This window comes from Bombyx mori, chromosome 16 (assembly GCF_030269925.1).
Source record: "Bombyx mori chromosome 16, ASM3026992v2".
NCBI lineage: Eukaryota > Metazoa > Arthropoda > Insecta > Lepidoptera > Bombycidae > Bombyx > Bombyx mori.
In genome coordinates this window covers 5,145,846-5,169,299 of record NC_085122.1, presented here as the reverse complement: position 1 = coordinate 5,169,299, position 23,454 = coordinate 5,145,846, and the positions used below count along the sequence as shown (strand labels likewise).

General features: G+C 36.7%; 2 protein-coding genes and 1 long non-coding RNA gene across 5 annotated transcripts in view; 1 reads left to right on the top strand and 2 right to left on the bottom strand.

Moving 5' to 3' along the window:
• Nucleotides 1-21,754, top strand: part of LOC101740687 (bromodomain-containing protein homolog) — a 32,750-nt gene extending 10,996 nt beyond the window's left edge. The window contains exons 13-23 of one of the 2 annotated variants that reach the window (XM_038016266.2): nt 1,659-1,753; nt 2,560-2,746; nt 3,712-3,825; nt 4,315-4,410; nt 5,142-5,268; nt 7,128-7,238; nt 8,378-8,482; nt 9,554-9,674; nt 16,519-16,616; nt 17,399-17,737; nt 18,185-21,754. In XM_038016266.2, coding sequence (XP_037872194.1) covers nt 1,659-1,753; nt 2,560-2,746; nt 3,712-3,825; nt 4,315-4,410; nt 5,142-5,268; nt 7,128-7,238; nt 8,378-8,482; nt 9,554-9,674; nt 16,519-16,616; nt 17,399-17,732 — 1,388 coding nt within the window. In that variant the 3' untranslated portion in view covers nt 17,733-17,737; nt 18,185-21,754. The remainder of the gene's footprint in view (nt 1-1,658; nt 1,754-2,559; nt 2,747-3,711; nt 3,826-4,314; nt 4,411-5,141; nt 5,269-7,127; nt 7,239-8,377; nt 8,483-9,553; nt 9,675-16,518; nt 16,617-17,398; nt 17,738-18,184) is intronic. The other variant, XM_038016267.2, reaches the window with a different exon arrangement.
• On the bottom strand, nt 5,386-7,109 carry LOC134200323 (uncharacterized). Its single transcript, XR_009975176.1, has 2 exons — nt 6,856-7,109; nt 5,386-6,559 (listed from the first exon to the last, which is right to left on the bottom strand). It is a non-coding gene; the product is annotated as an uncharacterized LOC134200323 (long non-coding RNA).
• The window catches only part of LOC101746922 (NADH dehydrogenase [ubiquinone] 1 alpha subcomplex subunit 7), a 364,870-nt gene continuing 363,164 nt past the window's right edge, over nt 21,749-23,454 (bottom strand). Inside the window, exons 2-5 of one of the 2 annotated variants that reach the window (XM_062672980.1) lie at nt 22,608-22,705; nt 22,448-22,536; nt 22,014-22,112; nt 21,749-21,938 (exon numbers count right to left, since the gene is read on the bottom strand). In XM_062672980.1, coding sequence (XP_062528964.1) covers nt 21,866-21,938; nt 22,014-22,112; nt 22,448-22,536; nt 22,608-22,679 — 333 coding nt within the window. In that variant the 5' untranslated portion in view covers nt 22,680-22,705 and the 3' untranslated portion in view covers nt 21,749-21,865. Of the gene's footprint in view, nt 21,939-22,013; nt 22,113-22,447; nt 22,537-22,607; nt 22,959-23,454 lie in introns of those variants that run through there. The other variant, XM_004933675.3, reaches the window with a different exon arrangement.

The window sequence follows — 23,454 nt, the reverse complement described above, 5'->3', positions numbered from 1 at the left end:
CTACCTAAGCTGATAGCCTTGAGAGGCTATTTCAGCGTAACCCTAACAAGTAGGTGAGCTGACTGGGCTCAAACCTGACATCGTTGCTAACACTAACCCTAGCAGGAGCAGTGCTTCGCAAAATCTACCATCGGATCGGAAACGCGACCCACTGAGAAGATCCACCGAGAAACTCAGTGGGCTGTGTCTGTGGGTTAATTTACTCGCCGAGCCCTTCGTCGCAAGCGAAGGGCTTGACGAGAATGATGACCGGTACTTGAGGTACCTAAAAGCATCGTTAGTGGATCGAAAGGATCCGAAATGACGTGTTTCGGGCGACATCGACTGTTTACCATTCGGTCCGCAGGATCAGGAATGTAGCTACCGGCGGGCGGCGGCCATAATGGGAGGGTTCTCGTGTCGTGCCGCTTTTCTGAAAGGGCACACTGATGCCGACTGTAGATACTTACTGATGGACTCTAGGCCCATGTCATCGTGGAGGTCCACGTTTCTGATGAACCACATGGCTCCGGTGGCTATCCTGCAAAAACGGGATTGTATGATTTGGAGGGGTTTCAAGTTAGTGCGGGCCGCGTGAGTGAACACTACACTTGCATAGGTCTTGACGGGGCGTATGCAAGTTTTGTAGTGTCACCTTATTACGAAGAGACAATTTACTTCGCTTGCAAATCATCGGACATATACATCAGTCATTATTAAAAAAAACCAGTGCAACAAGTTGCACGCGAATTAAGTGAAACTTCTTTTTCGATCTGTAGTATTGCGGCTTTCTTCATTTTTCATCCTTAAATCAGATTGCTCTTGTAATAGGGTATGCTGTGTATAAGAGATGCGACATCTTCAACATTCATAAATAAATATATAAATATTTTTTTAAATACTTCATTAAAATATTGGACGCTACTCGTTGCTAACGCTCGCACTGGCCTGTAACAGATATACTACGCGCATGCGTTCGAGTGCCACGTATTCACTCTCGCTCTGTCTCTTTCTAGTATGGTAGCGTTAAACGTTTAACGCAACCTTGTTGGAAGTCACATTAGAAGTTTCACTTCAAATACAATCTATCTGGTGACATTTTCAAGGTGTAGGGTCTGTAAATATTTATATGTATTAAACTCATGGTCGGATATCCAAGATTTCAACTTTTACAAATGCAATCTATCTTATAGACTGGATTCAGAATAATTAATTGCCTAATTTTGAGCTTTCGCGTCTATCAACATTATCAACGTTATGATATAATCCATTATTTTAACACAGTTCCAAATTAAGGCAAGTATGTATATCGGGAAGTCAGTAAAACAAAATGGACGGATGGATGAAAGGACGGATAACAAACTATCGCTTATAATATAAAATTGATCTATCTTGACAAAAAGACGAAAGTACATTTATATTTTTGTGTTTATTTATTTTATTTATTATTTAGATGGGTGGGCGAACTCACAGCTCATCTGGTGTTTAATGGTTACCGCAGCCCATAGACATCTACAACGTGAATGCCGCCGCCGACCTTGAGACATGAGTTTCAAGTTCTCAGTTCAGTACAACGGCTGCCCCACCCTTCAAACCGAAACGCATTCCTGCTTCGCGGCAGAAATAGGCAGGATGGTGTGGTACCTACCCGTGTTAAAATTTATTTGTTTGTATTGTAGATACGAGAAGCGAACGTGGCGTGTCCGTAGCGCGCAGCGAAGGCGGCCGCAGCAAAGACTCGCCCATCAGAGACTCGGCTGACGAGAATAATGCTGTAAGTTTGAAGTATACAGTAATAAATACAGATTATTCTTAAAATAATTGAATTTATGGAAATAAAAAAAATGTGGGTAGGTTTAAAAAAAAAATCTCATTTTAATATCGAACGAGTCTCTGGGCCGGTCTAAGTGAACAACGGACAGCGTTGTGAAAACTCGAGAAGCGAAACCCTCTGAATTTGTTGTTTGTTATTTGTTGATTTAGTGTTTTTTCGAGTTTAAATGTATAATAATGGCGGATTAATAAACGCTTATTATCTGTGAAATTCTACTGAAGTCTCAATAAATTCCCGTTATTTATTTGGGACATTATGTCATCTCGTTTCATTGCATTTGATGTCATTCAATTTCATCCCAATTGATATTACTATTTCAGATAAATACACTTCATTTCAGAAAGTATATTTTAGTGATTAATAATAACAATAGAAAAAATATATAATACTTGACTCCGGAAACTATGGCATCGCCAGCAGCTGATTGCCATACCGAAAAAAAAGTAAATCGAAATACATATTGATACCGTATCTGAAGTTTCAGTTTAATTCTTCATATTTATAGTGAATAAGAATTAAAAAAAATTTTTTTTTTAAATAAAATTGCACACGAAATTTTTGCACACAAAAAAGCACACGCTTATCCTAATGTTAAAAGTTTATTGGTGCCTATTCTTACCATATTGCCGCCGATCCTTGACAATATTAGGTCATAGTTTCAATTGCATTAGCGTAACGTCTTAACCGCCCCTTTACCGCTGTCATACTATTTATAGTGAAATGTCGAAATATAATTTCCCCCGAAGCGCGACTCGTCACCGTCGGCACGTTCCGTCCGTTCGACGAGCAAGGTGAACCGGAACTGGTGGCGGGGTCGCGGGGCGGGGCGGGGATCGGCGAGGGGGGCGCGCGGGAAGCGCGGAGGGCGCACCAAAAGGGGGAGGGGACGCGCCGCGCAGACTCCTGCCGAGCGACCCACAGTACAAGACAACGGTAACTCACATATTCATCATTTCAAAGAGGCCACAATGACCTAAAACTACTGAAGTCGTTGAAAGAAAACGATAAAAATATAAATTTGTCATAAATGTAGATTGGGGGGAATAGGGACAAATCTGGGTTGTCACAATCTTTTTGTGAGGTTTAAATTAGTTGATTTGAAAAGGACTTATTTAGTGTTTATGAATATTACAAAATTTAATTTAGTTGTCAGAGTTTTGTAACTGATTCAAGATATTGAAAAGGTAACCTACTTACCTACCTACCTAACAACTAACAAGTGTCAGCCCTATCGAAAAACTCTATTGTCCTCATACGTGACCAAGTGCAATAGGGTTGCGAGGGTTTAATTATTTGCTATTAATACATTGACCGCCCAGTACAAGATAGATTGTAGGTCGTGTACTTACCCAGAACGCCAACTACGCACCATCTGTCAATTTATTTACAGACCAATTTCGCAAAACCGCGACAAGGTCGTAGAATAACAGTTTAAATGTAAATCTGTAAACAAAATTTGGACTGGCCTAATTTTTAAAAATGTACTATGGTTGGCGGTTTTCATAAAATTATACAAATACTAGCCGTACTCGCCCGTTTCGCTGGACATTTAAAATTAACATTATTATTTGTTGTCGTTATGATTAGGGAGTCCAACACTCATATAATCCATTAAGTACATGTATTTTCTACATGGATACGAAGTTTCAAGTCAGTCGAATGCATGGTTCAGTAGTTATAACGGAACATCCGTAAAAACCACTGTAGATTTATATATTAGTATCGATATGGAAATTCAGATCCCTTGAAAGTAACGTGGTTGTGTTAAAAATGTTTTAAAATTAAAATCTAGAAAATTCTCGACTCTCAATAAGAATGTATTCAGTTTTAATTTCTTCGTTGTTTTTTTGTCGTACTGAATTTTAGTATAACGAAAGTATGCTAACAATGAAATACAGAAACGGCGACGTCGGGCTCCGAGACTCCAGTGCCGCCAAGAAAAAGCGTTGAGCGTACACAAAAACTAGCCACCCCTGAGAAGTCGCCGACCAAAGTCACCGAGGGTACTCCGTGTAAGTTGAGGATCACTGTAGTCATTGAATAAAGATTTGATTCCCTCACTACCGTGAAATCATTTACCGTCTTTGAGCAGAAAAGAAAATGGCGGCTACCAGAGAGCATAGACAAAAATATTTTTTTTTCTTCATTTTATTGCAACGACTGTCAGTTTTTACCCAGAATTTATTTTGCTCGTACTTGCTAATAAATACTCTTTTTAAACTTCAAAAACGAAGAAGCCTGTTTTTTGGGGTAATTTTAAGACGCTGTTATACTTTATTTTAGATGAGACCTAAATACAATAATTGAAAGTATAAAACCACGCAGTTGATCCTCAAGCTCATGCATCATCGCTTCAAATATTTTATTTTGTTGAGCGAGAAGAAATATTCTAAGAAAAATATTTGATTAAACACACAACAATGACGTCATTGTTCTAAAAACACCGTTTAGCGCTCAAAAGTCAAACGGATCGGCCTGTTGATTTTGAAATATTTTTTCAGCGTCCGGTCTAGGATTATTGGGCGGTCTACGAAAGCCTACTTTATTGGTGACGCCGTCATCAGTCGCCACACCACCAAAGAGCTTTGGATCTGATGGTATAGTTTGATTGTTAAAGGGCCTTCCTCTAAAATGTCTCTCGGTCACCAAATTTTTTATAGAGCTCAATAAATGTATATTACCATAAGGACCACAGAATTTTTAAATTACTTTTAAAGGAATGTTTTGAAAAAAGTCGTGGAAAATTAGCATCAGTTGTGGCCGATAACATAGTGAATCTATAGGTATTGGAATCGGATCGTAGTGAACTGTAATACAAAATTAATAAAGGAATTAATGAAGTTCTCCACATTGTCGATGTTTGTGGCGCACTATTGAACACTCGAATGTGCTTTCCCTAGAGTTTCTTCTGTCGTAACCTGTCTTTTAGCGAAGTATGCTTGGAATTAGGCCTCAGCATTGCGTACGGCCTTAGGCGACTTTTTTTTTTATCCTACCTAAGCTGATGTTTTAGAGAGATTATAACAGCGTCACCGGGCTAGTAGGTGAGCTCACGGAGCTCGAACCTGACGTTGTTGCTAACACAAACCCTAGCAAGAGCCGTGCTTCCCAAAATCTACCACCAGATCGGAAACGCAACTCACTGAGAAGATCCGGCAGAAACTCAGTGGGCTGTGTCTGTGGATTAATTTAGTCGCCGAGCCCTTCGTCGCCAAGCGAAAGGGTTCGACGAGAACGATGATCGGCTTAGGCGACAGTAGCGTCACAATGAACTAAGGCTCACTATTGCCTATTGAATATTAATATCGTCGATCTATTGGATGACCAGCTTCACTGCCAACGTTGTCGGCGAGCCTCGGCCGCTCCGGACTGGATCCGTCGCCGAAGAAGAAAGGCCGGGGCAGACCCAGGAAACAGGACAAAGACAAGTCCGTCTCCTCACCGGATTTGTTTAGGTTAGTACTAATGTAGTACTCGACTTTAGTGTATAGTGATTCATAAAATTTTGCTGGGCGTTTTTTATATTATACTGTTACGCGCTGGAGTTCGGGATAAATAAAATTCCACCAAAGTACAAGTAAAAAATTGTATTCAACACTTAGAACACTTAAAACACACAACAAACACCTTAAAACTCTTATTCGCTTTTTCGCTTCGCTTCAGATGATCTGTTCGCTGTTTCGCTTCGAGTAGTTCCGATTACTGACTGACTGCGTGCCATCCTTGCAACGATTTTGTAGTTGATACCTCATCCCTAGAATTATCGAGAATACTCCATACATCTCTACTATTATGTTTCCACTATCTGACAATAGATGGTGTTGTACTTCTAGAGCGTTCTAGGTGCTACTAGAGCCTTCGATATTCGTTCGACTATTCGGCGATAGATGACGTTACTCTTACCGGCGTAACAATACTAATTGTACAGTCATTTCTAGTGATAAAGCCTTCGATCAACAATAGTAACTAGATAAAGGGACACGTACAAAATTAAAGCAAAAGCTGTCCGCGTGAATATACACATAAATAGCTACATTCATTTACTAACAAACGGAGAATAAAGTTTTGAAACAGTTTTAAGTTCAAACTAATTACAACTATGGCACTTTGTAATAAAGTCACAAATCTCCAAAACATTATCTAATACTTACGATCATTCGTCACATAAAATGAGCAAAGTAATAAATTAATCCTGTCACTTACAAATAAAAAAACATATGTTAAATAACTTTTAATGTTAAATCAACCTTAAGCGACAACAAATAAAGTACTTTTTCCCTTTATTGCTCTGAGAACTAACATCGTTTTGTTTTATTTATTTTTGCTTCTTGAAATTTCGTTTTCGGTTTACTACAGGAGGTAAGGGAGTCGCGTTGAACACTAAAATAATTTATTAATGAATAAAAGCAAAAGTTTAGTTGTTTACTTTTTATCTTTGGGAAATTTATGTTTGTTAGTATCTATACATTATTTCTTATTTTATTAGCGTTACGTTTTTGTGTAATATATATTTTTATAGTATATTTTTAAGTTTTCGCGACCGGTGCACATAATAAAACAACGTTTAAACGGTTTCAAGCGCGGTATTTTTATTACAATGTTTCGGCCACGTTTCAGTAGCCGTGAGCACGGAAGGCAAAGATGTCCAGTGTTAATCAGCGGAGATCTTAGCTGGCTTATAAAAGTCATGTCTTGTTTCTCTGGCGACAATCGAGATCCATTCTGCACACGTGATTGCTAGTAAAGCTAAAATAAAAAAGGAAAGCTAAGTATCTAATGAGAGTCCAATAAACAGACACAAAAGCAGCATTAACCAATTTTAACCAACTAATTTTGAAGTACTTCTAACAAATTTAAAAAAATTAATAACACACAAATCTACTCCGTACGTTTACTGTTCTGTTAAACAAACGTTTGTCCATGTGTTGGCCGAGCCTTGGCCAACATTTTTAGCGGTGGCTAAAAATCGGTAATTTTGTTCAAAATTTAATATTATTTATTAGTTTAAAGTTTAAAATATAGTTACTACTTCATGTACTTACCGAAAGTAAGATACTCCAGCCGTTAAATTGCTTTTTCGGGCATTACTTTTGCAACTTTTGAATACACACTGCGGCATTGTGAGACGGGTTGACATTGGCTGTGTTTGAAGTGAACTAAACAAAATAACAGCTCACATTTCAAGTGAGCTGTTATTTGACGAGACGAATTTTCTGCACCGACCGTGTATCTAGTTACTATTGTTGATCGAAGGATAAAGCTTATAAAATTATTTTTTAATTTTATGCCCAAAATTATACAATTTTACATTTAGATCTACGTTGCCGGGAGCCGACGGTAAAGCCACGCCGGTTCCAGCGTCGTTCTTACAGTACCGCGGCCCAACAGGAGAAGTCGGTTCTGACAGTGACCTAGCTCTTTCTAGGTAATGTATTAGTCTATAATATATAAAACAAATTTAATTTGTGTCGGACGAAAAATAACGGAACTTATGAGAAGAGTGTGAAACGGAACGTTAAGATGTGAGAGAGAGAACGATAAGAAAGGGAGAAAACAATACATGAGAAAACCAAGATGGCGAGGAGTATTGAATGAGTAATGTCTATCTTTGTTATAATTATAGAGTAATTTTTTTAGTACTTGGTTTAATGTGCGTTTATTATTCTATTTTGTTAAAAATTAGACGGTAGTCAGAATAATATTGCATTTTCGACGAATAACATTTCTATCGTTCATTTTCCCGAAAGTACTGCATTTTTATTTTTTATTTTCTTATTGCTATGATGGGTGAACGAGCTCCCAGCCACCTGGCGTGAAGTGGTTACAGGAGCCCATAGACATCTACAACGTAAATGTCGTCACACACCTTGAGATATGAGTTCTAAGGTCTCGGTATAGTTACAACGGCTGCCCCACCCTGCAAACCGAAACGGATTACTGCTTCACGAAAGAAATAGGCAGGGTGATAGGTGGTATCTACCCGAGTGGACTCACAAGAGGTTCTACCACCAGTAATAATGTATAATGTTCGGAACTTCGAAAATTATATAATACCAGTAAAATCGTAATCTATACTAATATTATAAAGTTGAAGAGTTTGTTTGTTTGAACGCGCTAATCTCAGGAACTATTGGTCCGATTTGAAAAATTCTTTCAGTGTTAGATAGCCCATTTATCGAGGAAGGCTATAGATGATATATAACATCATGCTAAGATCAATACAAGCGGAGCACCAATAAAGAATGTTTCAAAATCGAGGTTTTAATCCTTTTTGAGAGCTTCCAGTGCGTGCGCTGCGGAAACAGTTAAAGTTCCGCTAAAGTAATGTATGAGAGTCTTCTCTGTATCTGCCTAATGTATTAGAGTCTGTTTTGAAGTCGGTTAAAAAGCGTGATTTTGGTACCTTAAATAACTCTTTAACATTCTATTATTCAAAAATATTTTCACTTTCTACGTAAATGAAGAGGCGGGTAAAATTTAGCGTTATGCCAAAGTAACCATTCCACGCGGACGAAGTCGCGGGCAAAAGCTAGTTCAGTATATAAAAGATGATTTTTATAACAGATCCTCGAGCAGCAGCTCCGCCTGGTCGCAGTCCTGTTCGTCGTGCACTCATTACGACGACGAGAATGTTTCGGATCACTCGTGCTCGATCAGTTCCACCGATGGGTATGCCTTTCATCCTCAAGCCAGCGAACCTTAACGTAGACGTTCGAAGTGTTGTGTGTGAGAGAAATTTTTGAGCGACTAATAAAATACTAAGGCCAACATATACGTGCATGGATGTAATTCGCAAAAAAAAACCGAAAACCTGTAAAAGAAGTGTCACTTCTCTCAATTGTATTTATAAAATTATAATATACATACACAATAGGCCGCTAGTCTATAGCATTCTCGAAAACATGCGGTGTACACACGATTTTCGGGAAAAAATTAGAAATAGGTATCTAAGTGGCGAGGTATATATGTACTTTTAAACATATCGTTTGCAAGAGAGTTATGCGTGTAGTAATGTTGAATATATGTGGGATGGTATGGCGAAATCTAGTGGATATTTAGTGTAACAACAAAATCTTTTATTCTTTCAAAAAAAAATACTATCCGTAACATCGTTACGTCAATTTGTTATCTGTCATTTATATTTATTTCTTTTAAAATAACACTAGTGTGCCAGTGTAAATTAACCAAAAAGTACCGATCTTCCCACTTATATGCCAACTTTTTTTATTGCTGTAGATTAGCTGCTGCACTCACTATTCATCTGTTATTAAGTGATTAAAAATTAAAAATATTTCATTGTAGCATCTCTCGATTATGTTATTTTTTTCTTTTGTAAAATAATACTATTTCTCAGAGCGTGTAAAGGGTAACATTGTAAAGATTAATTTTTTTACTAATTTTAGTCGTACTAAGTTCGAGAAATACCTATTTTTTTATTGCTTAGATGGGTGGACGAACTCACGGCCCACTTCGTGTTGAGTGGTTACTGGAGCCCATAAATATCTACATCGTAACGCCACCCCCCTTAAGACACGAGTTCTAAGGTCTCACTTGTAACAGTACACCGGCTGCCCCGCCCTTCAAACCGAAACGCATTACTGATTCACGGCAAAAATAGACAGGGCGGTGGTACCTACCCGTGCGGACTCACAAGACGTCCTACCACCTGTATTATTTATGGAAGGATAAGGATCAAGAAGTTCAACTTTTGTCGTTTGTACTGACTTCTCTTATGTTTAGTTCGAGTTACAACGAAACGATGGATTCTAATATGGAGGCTGGCAGCGGACCAGAACGTCGCCGCACCAGGCGAGCTGCGCACACGGACGCATCCGATAATGAACCTCTCACTCCTGTTAAGGTAAAAAAAATTTAAGTATTATTTGGATCTTTAGAGTCGTGTACATATTATCGATTAAATATTAAATATGATGTTTTGAATTTAGATGTTTGGGACTGGGAAAAGGATAAGTTTTAGGACTCACTCTGTATTTCGTTGATGCACTATTCAATTTTCTCACTGGCGAGAGTTATATGTGCTGATTGATCAACAAATCACAATTTTATTGTTTTTGCACCGGCACCATGTTTTAGATTTTTTTTACACACTTCGCGCCATTTTCGTACGCGCGTAGTTTTTCTTGTAGTGTCAACAGATGGCGTGGATAGGGGATTGAGGAAGGAATAAGGAAAAGGAAGTCCCAACATTTCCCCCCACTTGAAATCATTGGAGGATTTCAAAAGATTTTAATAAGATAATAAGCTGTGGTAACTAAGGTACCTAGTGAATTAGAGATAATAATATGCTAAGAATAAAGTAATAATTAAGATTAAAGAGAAAAATAATTATTATGTGAATAAATAAACTATTATATTAAATTAGATAATAGTATAAAGTAAATTATAAAGGTTACAAGTTTTCGTGAATTGGCAAAGGACACAACTTTGTAACTGGTCGGCGCAGCAGACCGTGAGCTGTTTGGACAGTGACAACCCGTACTACGCCATCCGAACCGGGATGAATTATGCTAATTCTGCCGATACGCCATTCCAACGGTGGAAGGTTTTGATCCACGATCATAACTATATCTCCCAGCTTAACGTTACCGTGTTGTTTAAACCATTTAGCGCGTTGCTGTAATGTATGAAGATAATCCAAATGCCAGACACGCCAAAAACTTTGAGTTAGCTTTTGTAGCATCTGCCATCTAGAACGAACTGACATTTGTATATCAGCAAGGAGAGGCTCGGGTAAGCTCACTAGAGGGCTCCCTGTCAAGAAATGCCCAGGTGTCAATACGTCTACCTCGTTAGGGTCAGAAGATACCGAAATTAATGGTCGTGAATTGAGAATAGCTTCAATTTTGGTAAGAATCGTTGTTAACTCTTCAAAAGTTAGGATTTGACTTCCGATTATCCGTTTCAGGTGATACTTCATCGATTTTACCCCACTTTCAAATATACCTCCAAAATGACTTCCGGTTGGCGGGTTTAGTTTCCATTGGATTCCTCGGTTTATCAAAATAGACTCAACTTCAAGATTCTTACTTAGCATTAATTGATGCATCTCGCTAAGATAGCGTTTAGCACCCACGAAATTCGAACCACAGTCCGAAATAATAGTACTACATAAACCACGACGGGACACAAACCTATCTAGAGCAGCAATAAAGGCCGAGGTGGAGAGCTCAGTTACCAATTCAATGTGAATTGCCTTAACCGCTAGACAGACAAATATACAGGCATAAGTTTTATATGTTTTGGCATTTCGTCTGCGACTTTCTTTCACGATAAAAGGTCCTGCAAAGTCGACACCTATATTTTGAAAGCAACGAGCTGCTTGAACTCGGATAGAGGGAAGATCACCCATTACAGGTTGAAAAGGTACAGGATTTACTTTAAAACAAGTGATGCATTTTGAAAGCCGCGATCTAATAAGATTACGAATACCTAGGATCCAAAATTTTCTTTGAATTAAAGATTGTAACGCACGAGGTCCACAGTGTAGAAATAAACGATGGTAATAATCAATAATAATCAGAGAAAGATGGGAGGTTTTTGGCAACAATAACGGATTTATAGCTGATTGTGGCAAGTTTGCATTTTTTAATCGTCCCCCCACTCGTAACAGACCCCGTTGATCGAGAATTGGCGCTAACTTTATTATAGTGCGAGAACAAGGTTTTCCACATTTAATTGCACTAAATTCGCTAGCGAATGTAAGAGATTGAACATGTTTTACAATGGTAAAGAGAGAGTCTTCTAGTTCTGTAAAAGTTAAAAAAGATTTGATACGTTTTTCTGGCGGACGAGTTGCGTTTGCAATAAAACGTCGACACCAGGGAAAGATGCGTTGTAGCCTCAACAATGAAGAGTACTTCTCAATTAACTGAGTTAGAATACTATCGTCGGATGACTCCAAAAGAACATGGCACAAGAAGCTGGATTTTACTTCGGCTAATTCCTTTAGATAAGGTAATTTTTCAGACACCGGCCATGTAGAAGAATTCGAGATTATCCATTTGGGTCCTGTCCACCAAGTGGAACAAGCCACAAGCTGAGAGCAGGTAAGACCACGACTGCAGTAATCTGCTGGATTATCATACGTTGGCACGTGATACCAATTTTCGACAGACAAATTATCTAACAGCTTCACGACACGGTGTGCAACGAAAGTTTTAAGACGATGAGGTGCTGTTTGCAGCCATGATAGTACAGTTGAGCTATCAGTGAATGCCCATATCTTTGAAATTGTTATGTTTGAGGTTTGAGTTTCATTTAGTAAATTACTAATATGCTTCAATATTTTTGCTAGTAATACAGCACTACATAGCTCCAATCGGTTGACAGTAAGAACTTTTAATGGAGCTACTTTAGATTTTGCAATAAGCAAGTGAGATGTAATTTCACTGTCGGTAGTTATACGTAAGTACACAGAACAACCATAAGCCTTGGTAGATCCATCACAAAAACCTACAAGTTCGTATGATTTTGAATGAGGAGGTACAATTAGTCGAGGAATTTTAATATCCTTCAGATAGTGAAACTCAGATGTAAATAGATGCCACTGAGACAACATATCTGACGGTACAGTTTCATCCCAGTCAAGCTGAAGGCGCCATAGTTCTTGTAAGGTAAGCTTAGCTATTAGAACCATTGGGGCCAACCATCCGAGTGGATCATAAATTCTGGCGACGTTTGATAGAATAGCACGTTTTGTATTCCCTAGAGCGAGTTCTGATAAAGCATAAGTGAAGTTATCATCAGCTGGATCCCATTGGACTCCAAGAATCTTGATACTTTGTTTTTGTTTTTCATCACAAAATGTTTTAGGAACTTGACAATGTTCCGTTGGTATCTGGGTGAGGAATTCGGGTGAGTTGCTACTCCATTTACGTAATTCGAACTTAGCACGCGCTAACATTTGTATTAACTCTTCTTTATGTTTCAGTGCACTTTCAATAGATGTAGCACCAACAGTGATGTCATCCATGAAAGTATCATGACGAAGACTAGCAGCTGCTAAGGGCCACTCTTTTTCGTAGTCAGAGGCTAATTGATGCAGAGTACGTATTGCCAGATAAGGGGAACTCGTAACCCCGTAGGTTACCGTTTTCAGCTCATACTCAGTTACAGGATCAGAAGGAGAATCGCGCCAAAGTATATGCTGCCATTTTCGGTCTTCTGGCCTGAGTTCGATGTTTCGATACATCTTACTGATGTCGGCAGTAAAAACAACAGCATGCAACCGAAATTTTGTAAGTATATCTCCTATATCGTTTTGAAGTTTTGGACCAGTATATACAAGATCGTTAAGAGATTTGCCATTGGTAGTTTTGGCGCTAGCATCGAATACAACTCTAAGTTTAGTCGTTGTACTTTCCGGGCGAATGACACAATGATGAGGAATTATATACTGCCCGATTTTATTCGAGTCCGTGCTAGGCTCCATATGCCCTAACAGCTTGTATTCGCGCATAAAGGCGGTGTACTCTTTTTTCAACTCTAAGTTTCGATCAAGGCGTCGTTCTAGGTTAACGAGCCGAGAGAAAGATTGGTTGAAAGAATCGCCTAGTTGACTGATAGGTTCTTTGAGAAGCATAGGTACAACATACATGCCGTCAAGATTACGATACGTTAGATTTGAGTACATTTGTTCACATTTAATATCTTCAGGGTTTAAGATAACCTGATTTGGAGGTTCTTCGATCTCCCAGAATCGCTTAAGTCCCTCGTCCAGAGAACGTGTGGATGCTAAGAGAGAAGATATTGTAGGCGGAGGTAAATAGTTTGTATTAAGTTTGCCGGTGATGACCCAACCAAACACGCTGTGTAAAGCTACCGGTAGGTCATGACTGAGCTGAACGCGTTGACCGTCATAAATACTATGGAACAGTTCTGCGCCGAGTAGTAAATCTACATTTGATGGTTTATCAAAATTCTCATCTGCGAGGACCAGATGTTTAAAAGATTCACGAAGATTAGTAGGTAAGTTTGTAGCAGGCATTTTACTCGTTATAGTATTTACTACGATAGGATTAATGTTGAAATGAGGATTTTCTGAAGTACGAGAAAGTACAGTGCAAGAAGTAACTCCAGTCACGTGATGTACAGCATTTTGACCTAGACCAACTACGGCTAATGAACAGCGACGTAATGGTAAGCCCAAACGTTGACAGCATGACTTGGTAATGAAACAATCTTGAGCACCACTATCAATCAACGCACGTACAAGAAATGATTGATTAGTACTGCGAGGATGACGAACGCGAACTACACAAGTACCCAAAAGAACTACCGAGCGACTGTAGCCCACATATGCATTAGTGGAGGCTGCAGTGCTAGACTCGAAGGTAGGATTACGTGTGATATCGTCCGGGCGTACGGCAACTGGGACCGTGCCACTCACAGCTGTATTTACCTCATGGAGAAGCGTATGATGTCGTTGTCCACAAGTAAAACAATTTAATTTTGAATAACACTTGTTAATCTTATGATTTGGGCGTAAACAGTTTTTACATAAAGATTTTGATGTCACTAAATTAAGCCGGTCTTGTATGCCTAAAGCTTGAAATTTAGGACACTTATATAGATTATGTTGTTGTTCACAACAGCTACACGGTGCGCCGGTGTTGACACTTGAAGATATATTTGAATTAACGGGCAATGATGTTGATTTCCAATAAGGTTTTTTAGAAAAACATTCATTGCGAGGTGCGCTCTTATAATTTGTGAGTTGTTTATTAGTTTGTTGTATACGTACAACAGATGACGAGCTTGGTTCACTAACCTCTAGTATCTTAACATAGTTTTGTAAAAAAGTTAGTAAGTCGTTTATAGTAGGTAGGTTATTTGAATTTTCCTGTAACTTTGATTCAAATCTTTTACGAGTGTCACTGTCTAAAGTACGGGACGCCAAATAGAATAATATAAATTCACCAAGATTAGGAATGTTTACTGCCTTGAGGGCATTGACACTTTCGTATAATAAATTATTTAATGTCAATAAATCATTAATGTTAGAACTTTTCAATTGCTGAAATTGTATAATTTTGTCTAAATAAGATGTAGCTAATAATCTTTTATTTTCAAATCGACCCACTAGTGCGTCGAAAACTATTTGATAATTATCAGATGTAACAGGTACCCCTTTGGCAATCGATAAAGCAGCACCCGATAGACACGATATTAAATAATGAAATTTCTCAATTGCTGTAATATTTTCATTCTCGTGTACAAGCGACGTAAATGTATCATAAAAAGTCCGCCATTGCTCAATTCTACCATCAAACTTGATTAAATTAATTTTTGGTAAACGTACTTGCTGACCAAACGGCTTGGGTGAGATGTAATGCGACGCGAGTGCGCCGGCGTCGCCGGGGTCGGCGTTGGACGCTTCCGATATCGCGTAATACATGTCGTCAAATGCCTTAACAACTTGCATATCGATTTTGTCTTTAGGATTAATTTCAAGTTTTATCGAATTTATTTGATTAGTTAGATCTAAATATTCTTGCCGTAAAACATCTAGACGTTTGTATCGAACATTGAATTGAGATAATTTTGACGAATCTGATGCAATTTGTTGTGATAAATTATAAAGTATTTGTATGTCCTTAAAAACATATTCACGCTGACTTGTTAGGAGTTTTAATTTGAGTTCTGACATTATAGAATACGTAAATTATAGTAACAATACAAATATAATTTGAATTTGAATACAAAAATTATGTTGCATATAAATGCTATTTTTACAACCGAGAAATTTCTTGAACTACCTACGTCACTTGAGATTTATAAAAAATAAATTGTTATTTTATGCTTTAAATAGTAAAATAATATTATAAAATAATAGTTATATTGTTATTAGGATAAGATGAAAGCGAAATGAAATGTATAACTAGAGTTTTCTAACGAATATGCCCCTAGTTACCATAGGTTATTCGCGCTCGAAACGGACCACTAAATATGTTTTGAATTTAGATGTTTGGGACTGGGAAAAGGATAAGTTTTAGGACTCACTCTGTATTTCGTTGATGCACTATTCAATTTTCTCACTGGCGAGAGTTATATGTGCTGATTGATCAACAAATCACAATTTTATTGTTTTTGCACCGGCACCATGTTTTAGATTTTTTTTACACACTTCGCGCCATTTTCGTACGCGCGTAGTTTTTCTTGTAGTGTCAACAGATGGCGTGGATAGGGGATTGAGGAAGGAATAAGGAAAAGGAAGTCCCAACATATGAATATCGATATTATCGATTAAAACGCAATCCTAAACTTACCAATATGACTAGTGTCTTATGACTTTATATATTTATCGTAACATTAACGGAAGGCAGTCGTATCGTCTAAAACTCACACGATAGTATGAGATGGAGAACATTTCTCCTGACGAAAAACAAAACATATTAAATCCGTGTCTCTATTGTCGATCAATTCTTAACGAAAAGGAAAAAAATCAGCTATGTGTTTAAAATGTATTTGTACTAACTAAATAAATAAACAAATAGAACCAAACCCGAAAGCCCGTAGGTACCTACTAAGGTAAAGGTAACCACTAATCCAACAATAAGACCATTCAAACAGTATGTTCATAATTTTAGTTGAAATGCTTTTCAAAAGACAATTTTTAACAATCCTAAATTTTAATATACTTATGCAGTTTCGATCAACTAAGAATAATATTTTTTTGATAACAGGGTCGCGGCACAAGATCGTCGATGTCAAAAACACCAGTGAAGAGTGGCCAGACTGAACTACTCTTGGAACCTTTACAACTCGTTTGGGCGAAGTGCAGGTTTGACCAAATATTAAATTAAGACCATCACCCTAACGCTTTTTTTTTAGAGCATTAATGAATTATAAATTGCTAACAAAACGGACTAAAAAGAGGGTAGACCGATACGTTTGCTCCTATCATCTTACGTTCAGTCTACTCACGACTCATTAAATTTCAAAACATTATTAAGAAACCGCGAAATAAATTTATTGGTAATTATTAACACTTTAAATCATTATGCATGATATCATAATATATGGATAACCATTTTTTTTTATTTCTGTGGTTTACTTTGATGTCGATTTTGGTCCCGAATGACGTCATACCTAATGAAATTACATCCTGCGGAGCTTTCTAAAATAACCGTCCGACGCCTTATTGGGACGCAGCATACGGGGCTTTGTTATAAAATATTGTCATAGTTTATTAAGGGACCATTGATGGGAAGAGGCTCATCCAACATTTTTTCTATACTAATATTATAAAGAGGGAAGATTTGTTTGTTTGTTTGTTTCGAATAGGCTCCGAAACTACTGGACCGATTTGAAAAATTCTTTTTCCATTAGAAGCCGACATTGTCACTGATGAACATAGGCTACTTTCTTTATAATTTTTTTTTTTTTTTTTTGTTTCATGTGTGTTTTAATGTTTCCGACGCGAAGCGAGGGCGAGTCGCTAGTTTATAAATAAAAAATATACTGATTTATATTTGAATGTATTATAATTGAGATAAGAGTAAAACTTTATCTACTATGTTTAGTAAAATAATAAACAAGCTTAAATGCTATATGACTCCACAGAGGCTACCCCTGGTATCCGGCGCTGATCATCGACCCGAAAATGCCGAAAGGTTTCATCTACAACGGGGTGCCGCTTCCCGTTCCGCCTCAAGACGTATTGAACTTGAAGAAGAACCACTCCCACGAGCCCATACTTTATTTGGTGCTGTTTTTCGACGTTAAAAGAACTTGGCAGTGGTTACCACCTAATAAACTGGAGCCCCTGGGCCTCGATAAGAGCGTTGACCAAGCGAAGCTAGTGGAATCCCGGAAGCCTACCGATAGAAAAGCGGTGAAGAAAGCGTACGGTGACGCCATGCAATTCAGGAAACAAGTGGACGGTGAAGATAAATGACAAAGGTACTTTTCATTTCCCATTTAATAGAAGTGACACTTCGCGATCGTTTACATGATCAAATAAACACCGTAAGCGGCATTACATTAGTAATAGTCGAGAACAGAGTAGTATGGTAGTAATAGTAGTATCGATCGTGTCTCAAGCAGCAACACAGGATTTTAACTCATTTGCCTCACGTCCCATTTTGTATTAAACGGTTACTGAAACCCACAGACATCAGGATATGAATAGCGTCACCCACCTTGAGACATGAAGTCTAAGTCTCAACTGTATAGTAAAACTGTCCTGACCCTTCAAATCGGGCTTACAATATACCCCAACACTAGTAAAACATGTATGTACTTAAGTTTATTAAGCCTTTGCATTCAGTTTAAATTAAGTCATAAATTTGGTGTATGCTAAACAAAACTTTATGTTGACTGAATTAAGTATTAATTTTAAACACACAGGTTTAAATATAGGTCACGCCGACCTCCAAGAAAGAGAACGTTCAGTTTCGGTAGCTTTTCGACGATGCAAATCCGGACACCGGACGGCACTAGCGATTCATCTGATTAGCTCGTACATATTTGATTATCTCTGTGTTCTAATACATAAATCGTTCATTAGTTTTGTTGAAAATCAAAACTTTGACATAGCGTTCATGCAAATACATATGTGTTCTTGTACTGTATTGTTTTTATTGTGTTGAGCTAATTTTAGTAGTTGTCCAACTAGGTTGGAGCCTAGGTAGTCTAGATCCTAGGGTCTGGCTAGAGAATATTGATCGAATATTGAGATTGAATATAAATATTGTGGTTGGAAAAAATGCTTTCTGAAGATTGCCGTTTTTTTTGGTGACCGTACATTTAAGATAAATATTAGTTTAGGTTAATTAAATTAGCGGTCATGGCTAGAGCCTCGCAAAAATGCTCCATCATATATAAAAAAATACAGGTTGGAACATTTTTGCTATAATACATATTATTAATTATTTAATTTCTATTTTATTAAAAGTCAATATTAGTATATGGTTAGCATTTATATATCGAGTAGCAACATTGAATACTCTTACAAATATCACCAGATAGTAATAAAACAGTAAGGAAAGTTTAAAACTTTAAATAACTTAAAAGTGTAGTTCTGCTGTTAAACCCAGTTATATAATATTATAGATATTAATTTACTGTTCGTAATAATGTAGCAACTTAGGACCTTCTGTTAAGATATTTAAAATGTTGCGTTGCATAGCAATTGCGATATCTACGAAGTTTGATGTATTAGATATACATATTTATTAGTATTGGATTTAGATTAGATAGATTAATAAACTTTTTGTGTCGTCACTGGGGTACTTACATTTATGCATTAATTAAATCAGGGCTGAAAGGATGTTTGGCTTTAGCGACATTTATCTTTGTAATTAAAGGTCCATTATATGTACTTGATATTAGCACCACGCTTTGATGTTTTTAATTGAACTTCAACTTAAATAGCTGAAGATGCTTTTTTTTGTTATATTATTTCAAATTTTAACCAATTGGCTCTCCTGTAAAGTTGCAAAAATGTTGCTTAGTAATGGCTCGGAATGATAGAGCGGCATGTAAAATTGTCTACCCAAATAAGAATTACCGAAATGTCGGTCTTAATGATACTCGATGTGTAGAAGAAGAGTTCACCGCTCACATGGTTTTAAGTGTAAACCAGAAGCCCGTAGGTATCAGAACGTTAATATATCAATTATATCGCCCAAACTTTGCGCTAGAAATGAGATGGATCGTGGTTTTTACCCGTAAGCGTTCACAACACCTCTTACCACCAATAAAAAGGTTACCACCTAGTTTGGTATTTTACAATTTAAGCAACAAAAATTAACTCAGGGACGTCCTGAAACATCACAATTTTTTGCTAGAAGTATAATATGATATTTTTTTGTGTGATTTACCTATTGTTTTCAACATGATTGATTGGTTTGAAAATCTTGCTAACATTTAAATGTTATCATACTGAACATTCTCTATGTAAGACAGGAACAATGCACGATGATAAAGTTTGGTAACGCCTTTAATATTTTCGATCTGTATAGTTTTAGTCTAAGGACAGTGATTAACGTTTGTATATATGTAATTGTAGTAATAATAATGTAGAATAGTTAAAGAGGCGGATATTGTATCAGTTAGATTAGTTGAATATGATTATGAAGAAAACTTGTATGATAGCGATTTTGTAAGGTAAATGTATATTATATGGTGTTTCCCGAGCGCTATGACATGTCCTTCTTCAAACGAGGCTTGTGGAGAGTATTAAGCGTTAGGCAGCGGCTTGGCTCTGTCCCTGGCATTGCTGAAGTCGATAGGCGATAGGTTTCAGCCTGAGATTGAATCGTTAAAATCAAATATGGCGTGTCGTGTATATTCTCGAGGGAGGTCAAAGTAACTGGGTTCATAATTACGTTAAATTTTAATTCATTTGGAGTTGTGTGTATCATATGTTTGTTAGGAGTTATGCCCAGCAGAAATTTACATAGTCTTAAGCGAATGGTGGCTCCGTTTCTTTCGGGGGTCATTATCAGCAGTCTCTCTCTCTCTCTCTTTCTTTCTTCCTCTCCGCTGATCATAGTGAACCTCTGTCTCTGATAAAGAGTACTCTCATAGCGGCTAGGGTGCTAAGGCTAAGGGATTTGACTAAGTAATAAATAAATAAGATTTCTTTTGTGGTATAATGAAACTGAAATTCGTAATGACGATGCCGTTGTCTATATTTTCTAATTTGGGCTGGAGCCAAAGGAACCCGCCTCTGGAAACGAAGTATAGGTAATGCAATTAAAGATTGGCTGACGGTTAACGTTTAAGTTGCTATGAGATATAGGGCCGCATCCTCTCAAACTGTTTTCACTTTAGTTTACTCAGTCGCACAACTTGAATTCAGAAAATTGAAATTCTTTAATACTCTGCTTAATAGACAATATTTAGATACCTACTTATTGTAGTTTTTATTATTTACTTACTTTATTTTATTTTATTTACTAACAATCACACCACGTCAACTGGTCCTGTGCTAAGCTCGTAAAAAACTTGTGTAACAGGTACCAGATAATGGAAATAAATGTAAGATTTTTATTATACATATACATATATTTAATATATATCCATAACCCTGGAAAAGACATTTTATATAATTTATCATACAAATATCTTCCCTTGGCGGTATTCGAACCCGCGACCCCCTTGTGTAGTGATCATGTCACTTACCACTACACCAGACGACCGTAGTACATTACTACATTAGCGAAGTTAGGTAGTACACTACTCTTTTTTCGATTTAAAGGGTGATCTTACGCTTCATATATTATTCAACCCACCAATTATGAAACCAACTGTTGTCTTTAAATTGCTTCTATCGAATAAAATATTTATCAATGTATTTAACTTTAATTTTGTTGGTTATTTTGAGACTCTAATCTGTGTTTTCATTGTCTATCGCTTCTGAATAGTCGATTACTGTAATGCTATTATATTGAAAATCGCCCAAGTTTCAAAAAATCAAATCGATGGATGGATACATAATGTTATATTACAGATTTCTCCACTGCAAACAATTTCTTGTAATTGGAGATTGAACTTTCGAATACATTGTATGTGGCTATGCCAGAAGTTCGAAACGATTTACTACTTTGTGACAAAGAAAGCTATTTATTCTTGTTTTAATAAGTTAAGATTCTTTTCTGAATAAAAACTGTTACAATATTTGAAGACTCGTTTCAAGAATGGATGTACACACATTTGTTTAATACATAATTAAACTTACTCAAAAATATTAGTCTTGCTAGAACTTCTAAATTCGTTCTTAAATTTGATTTCGCAAGATGAAGGCAGATGATAAATACTAAATGTATGATTCATAGGATCTGTTACATAAATAAATAAGGGAAATAATTTAGTCTACAATCAGTTTCTAATCTGTATAATTAAAATTACACAGATTAATATATGATTCTATGATTTTGTTTTATTTTTGCAATAAAAAATCAAACATGAAAACAGCAGTTTTTTATTTAAAACAATAATTCCTACTTAACATTTAAAATCGTGTGTAATTCAGCTATATTGCGTTTGGCTAAATAAAATTTGAATTAAGCGAGGATAACATGTTTATTCATAATGTTTATCCCAAGCATAAAGGTGTCCAGGTGTAGGTCTCACATTAGCAGCTTGTTTAGGAGCCCTAAAACAACAATGGTATGTTATGTCTTAAGAATAAGAGTGAAAATAGTGAGACCAGCAATAATGAATTATTTACCCTTTGTCTGAGCTAGCACTAAGTAGTTCCTTGGTAACATCAATTGGAGGAGCAACTTCGCGTCTAGCGTCTCTTGTGTAATAGTAGTTGTGGGCATGCCTGTAACACAATTGTTATCAAAACATTTACAATAATAGCACTGTATTAAAAATTTTAGAATTTAAAGTTCAGATTTCTTATACTAACTATAACAGACAACTCATAATGAAGCTAGTTAAATTAACTTTTTGTACTCATAGAACTTTTTGTAATTGTACATTCTAAGTACTATCTCATAATCCACATTTCTTTATTTTTAATTTAATGTGGAGTTAAGATTATACCAATTATAACAGAAAACATAATGTAGATAGTTCATTAACTTTTTGTAAACATAGGATTTTTATTAATGTACATTTAAAAAAATGCTGATTAATTAATAAAACTATAAGTACTTGTGCGAGGGTCCGTCTGGGATTTCTGGAGGAGGCTGGGTCCTAGCCGAAACCAATGGCTCAAAACGAAGAGCGTTTGTATGCTTCCTCTAAAAAACAATTAATATTTACATTCCCTATAGGTTACATAATTTAAAATTAAATTAATAATAATACTAACACCAAGGAGGAAGTTCCTGAAAGCCTGCAATGCAGGTGAAATGTCGCGTAGTGGAACTTTAGCCTTTACCATCTTAAATTATTTATTATTTTGGACAAAATGTAAATTGTTCTCAATTAAAATCTCTAAATGACAATCTATCAAACGTCAAGAATCATCTTTCATTTTAAATCAAATGTCACTATGATATGCATTTACTTACGATGAAAGGCAAAAGGATATTTTTCAAACTATATTAGAAAGAACATCACAAGTATTAGTCTTGTACACGAAAAAAGAAAATTAATGATTAATCGGATACTTATATGGCAGGATAAATGATAAAAGAAATTACGTGTCCTATAGCTCTCCAATATTACTCTTAACAGAAGGTTCTAGCTTGTGGGGGTGTTAAGGACTACACGATACATAATCGATCGAAACGTAACCATATTTCATATCGTTTCTGAAGGAGCGTAGTTTGAAGGTGATTAAATCAATTTGGATTATTTATTTAAATTTGAGTATTTATTTTTTCATTAAAATGGAAAGTTTTTTCGTTTTAAACTTAAAATCAAAACTAGAAAAAAAAAATGTTCCAACCGAACCATTTATTATCACTGGGTTCACATAACACCAAGTTTCGAGTCGGTACTATGATTGCATTTATTTCTGGAACGAAGCTCTCATGCGTTTCAATTGTCGTTGGTAAAACATTGCATATATAAATAGACCAAATTAATGAACTCTAGCCTCATATCTAATGGTAGGTGGCGGCGTTATGTGCTGTCTAGGCGGCTTTGGGGAGGGATAAGATTCATTAATGACTTCGAAAATCTTGCAATACCAGGTGGACCGTCTGCTCATC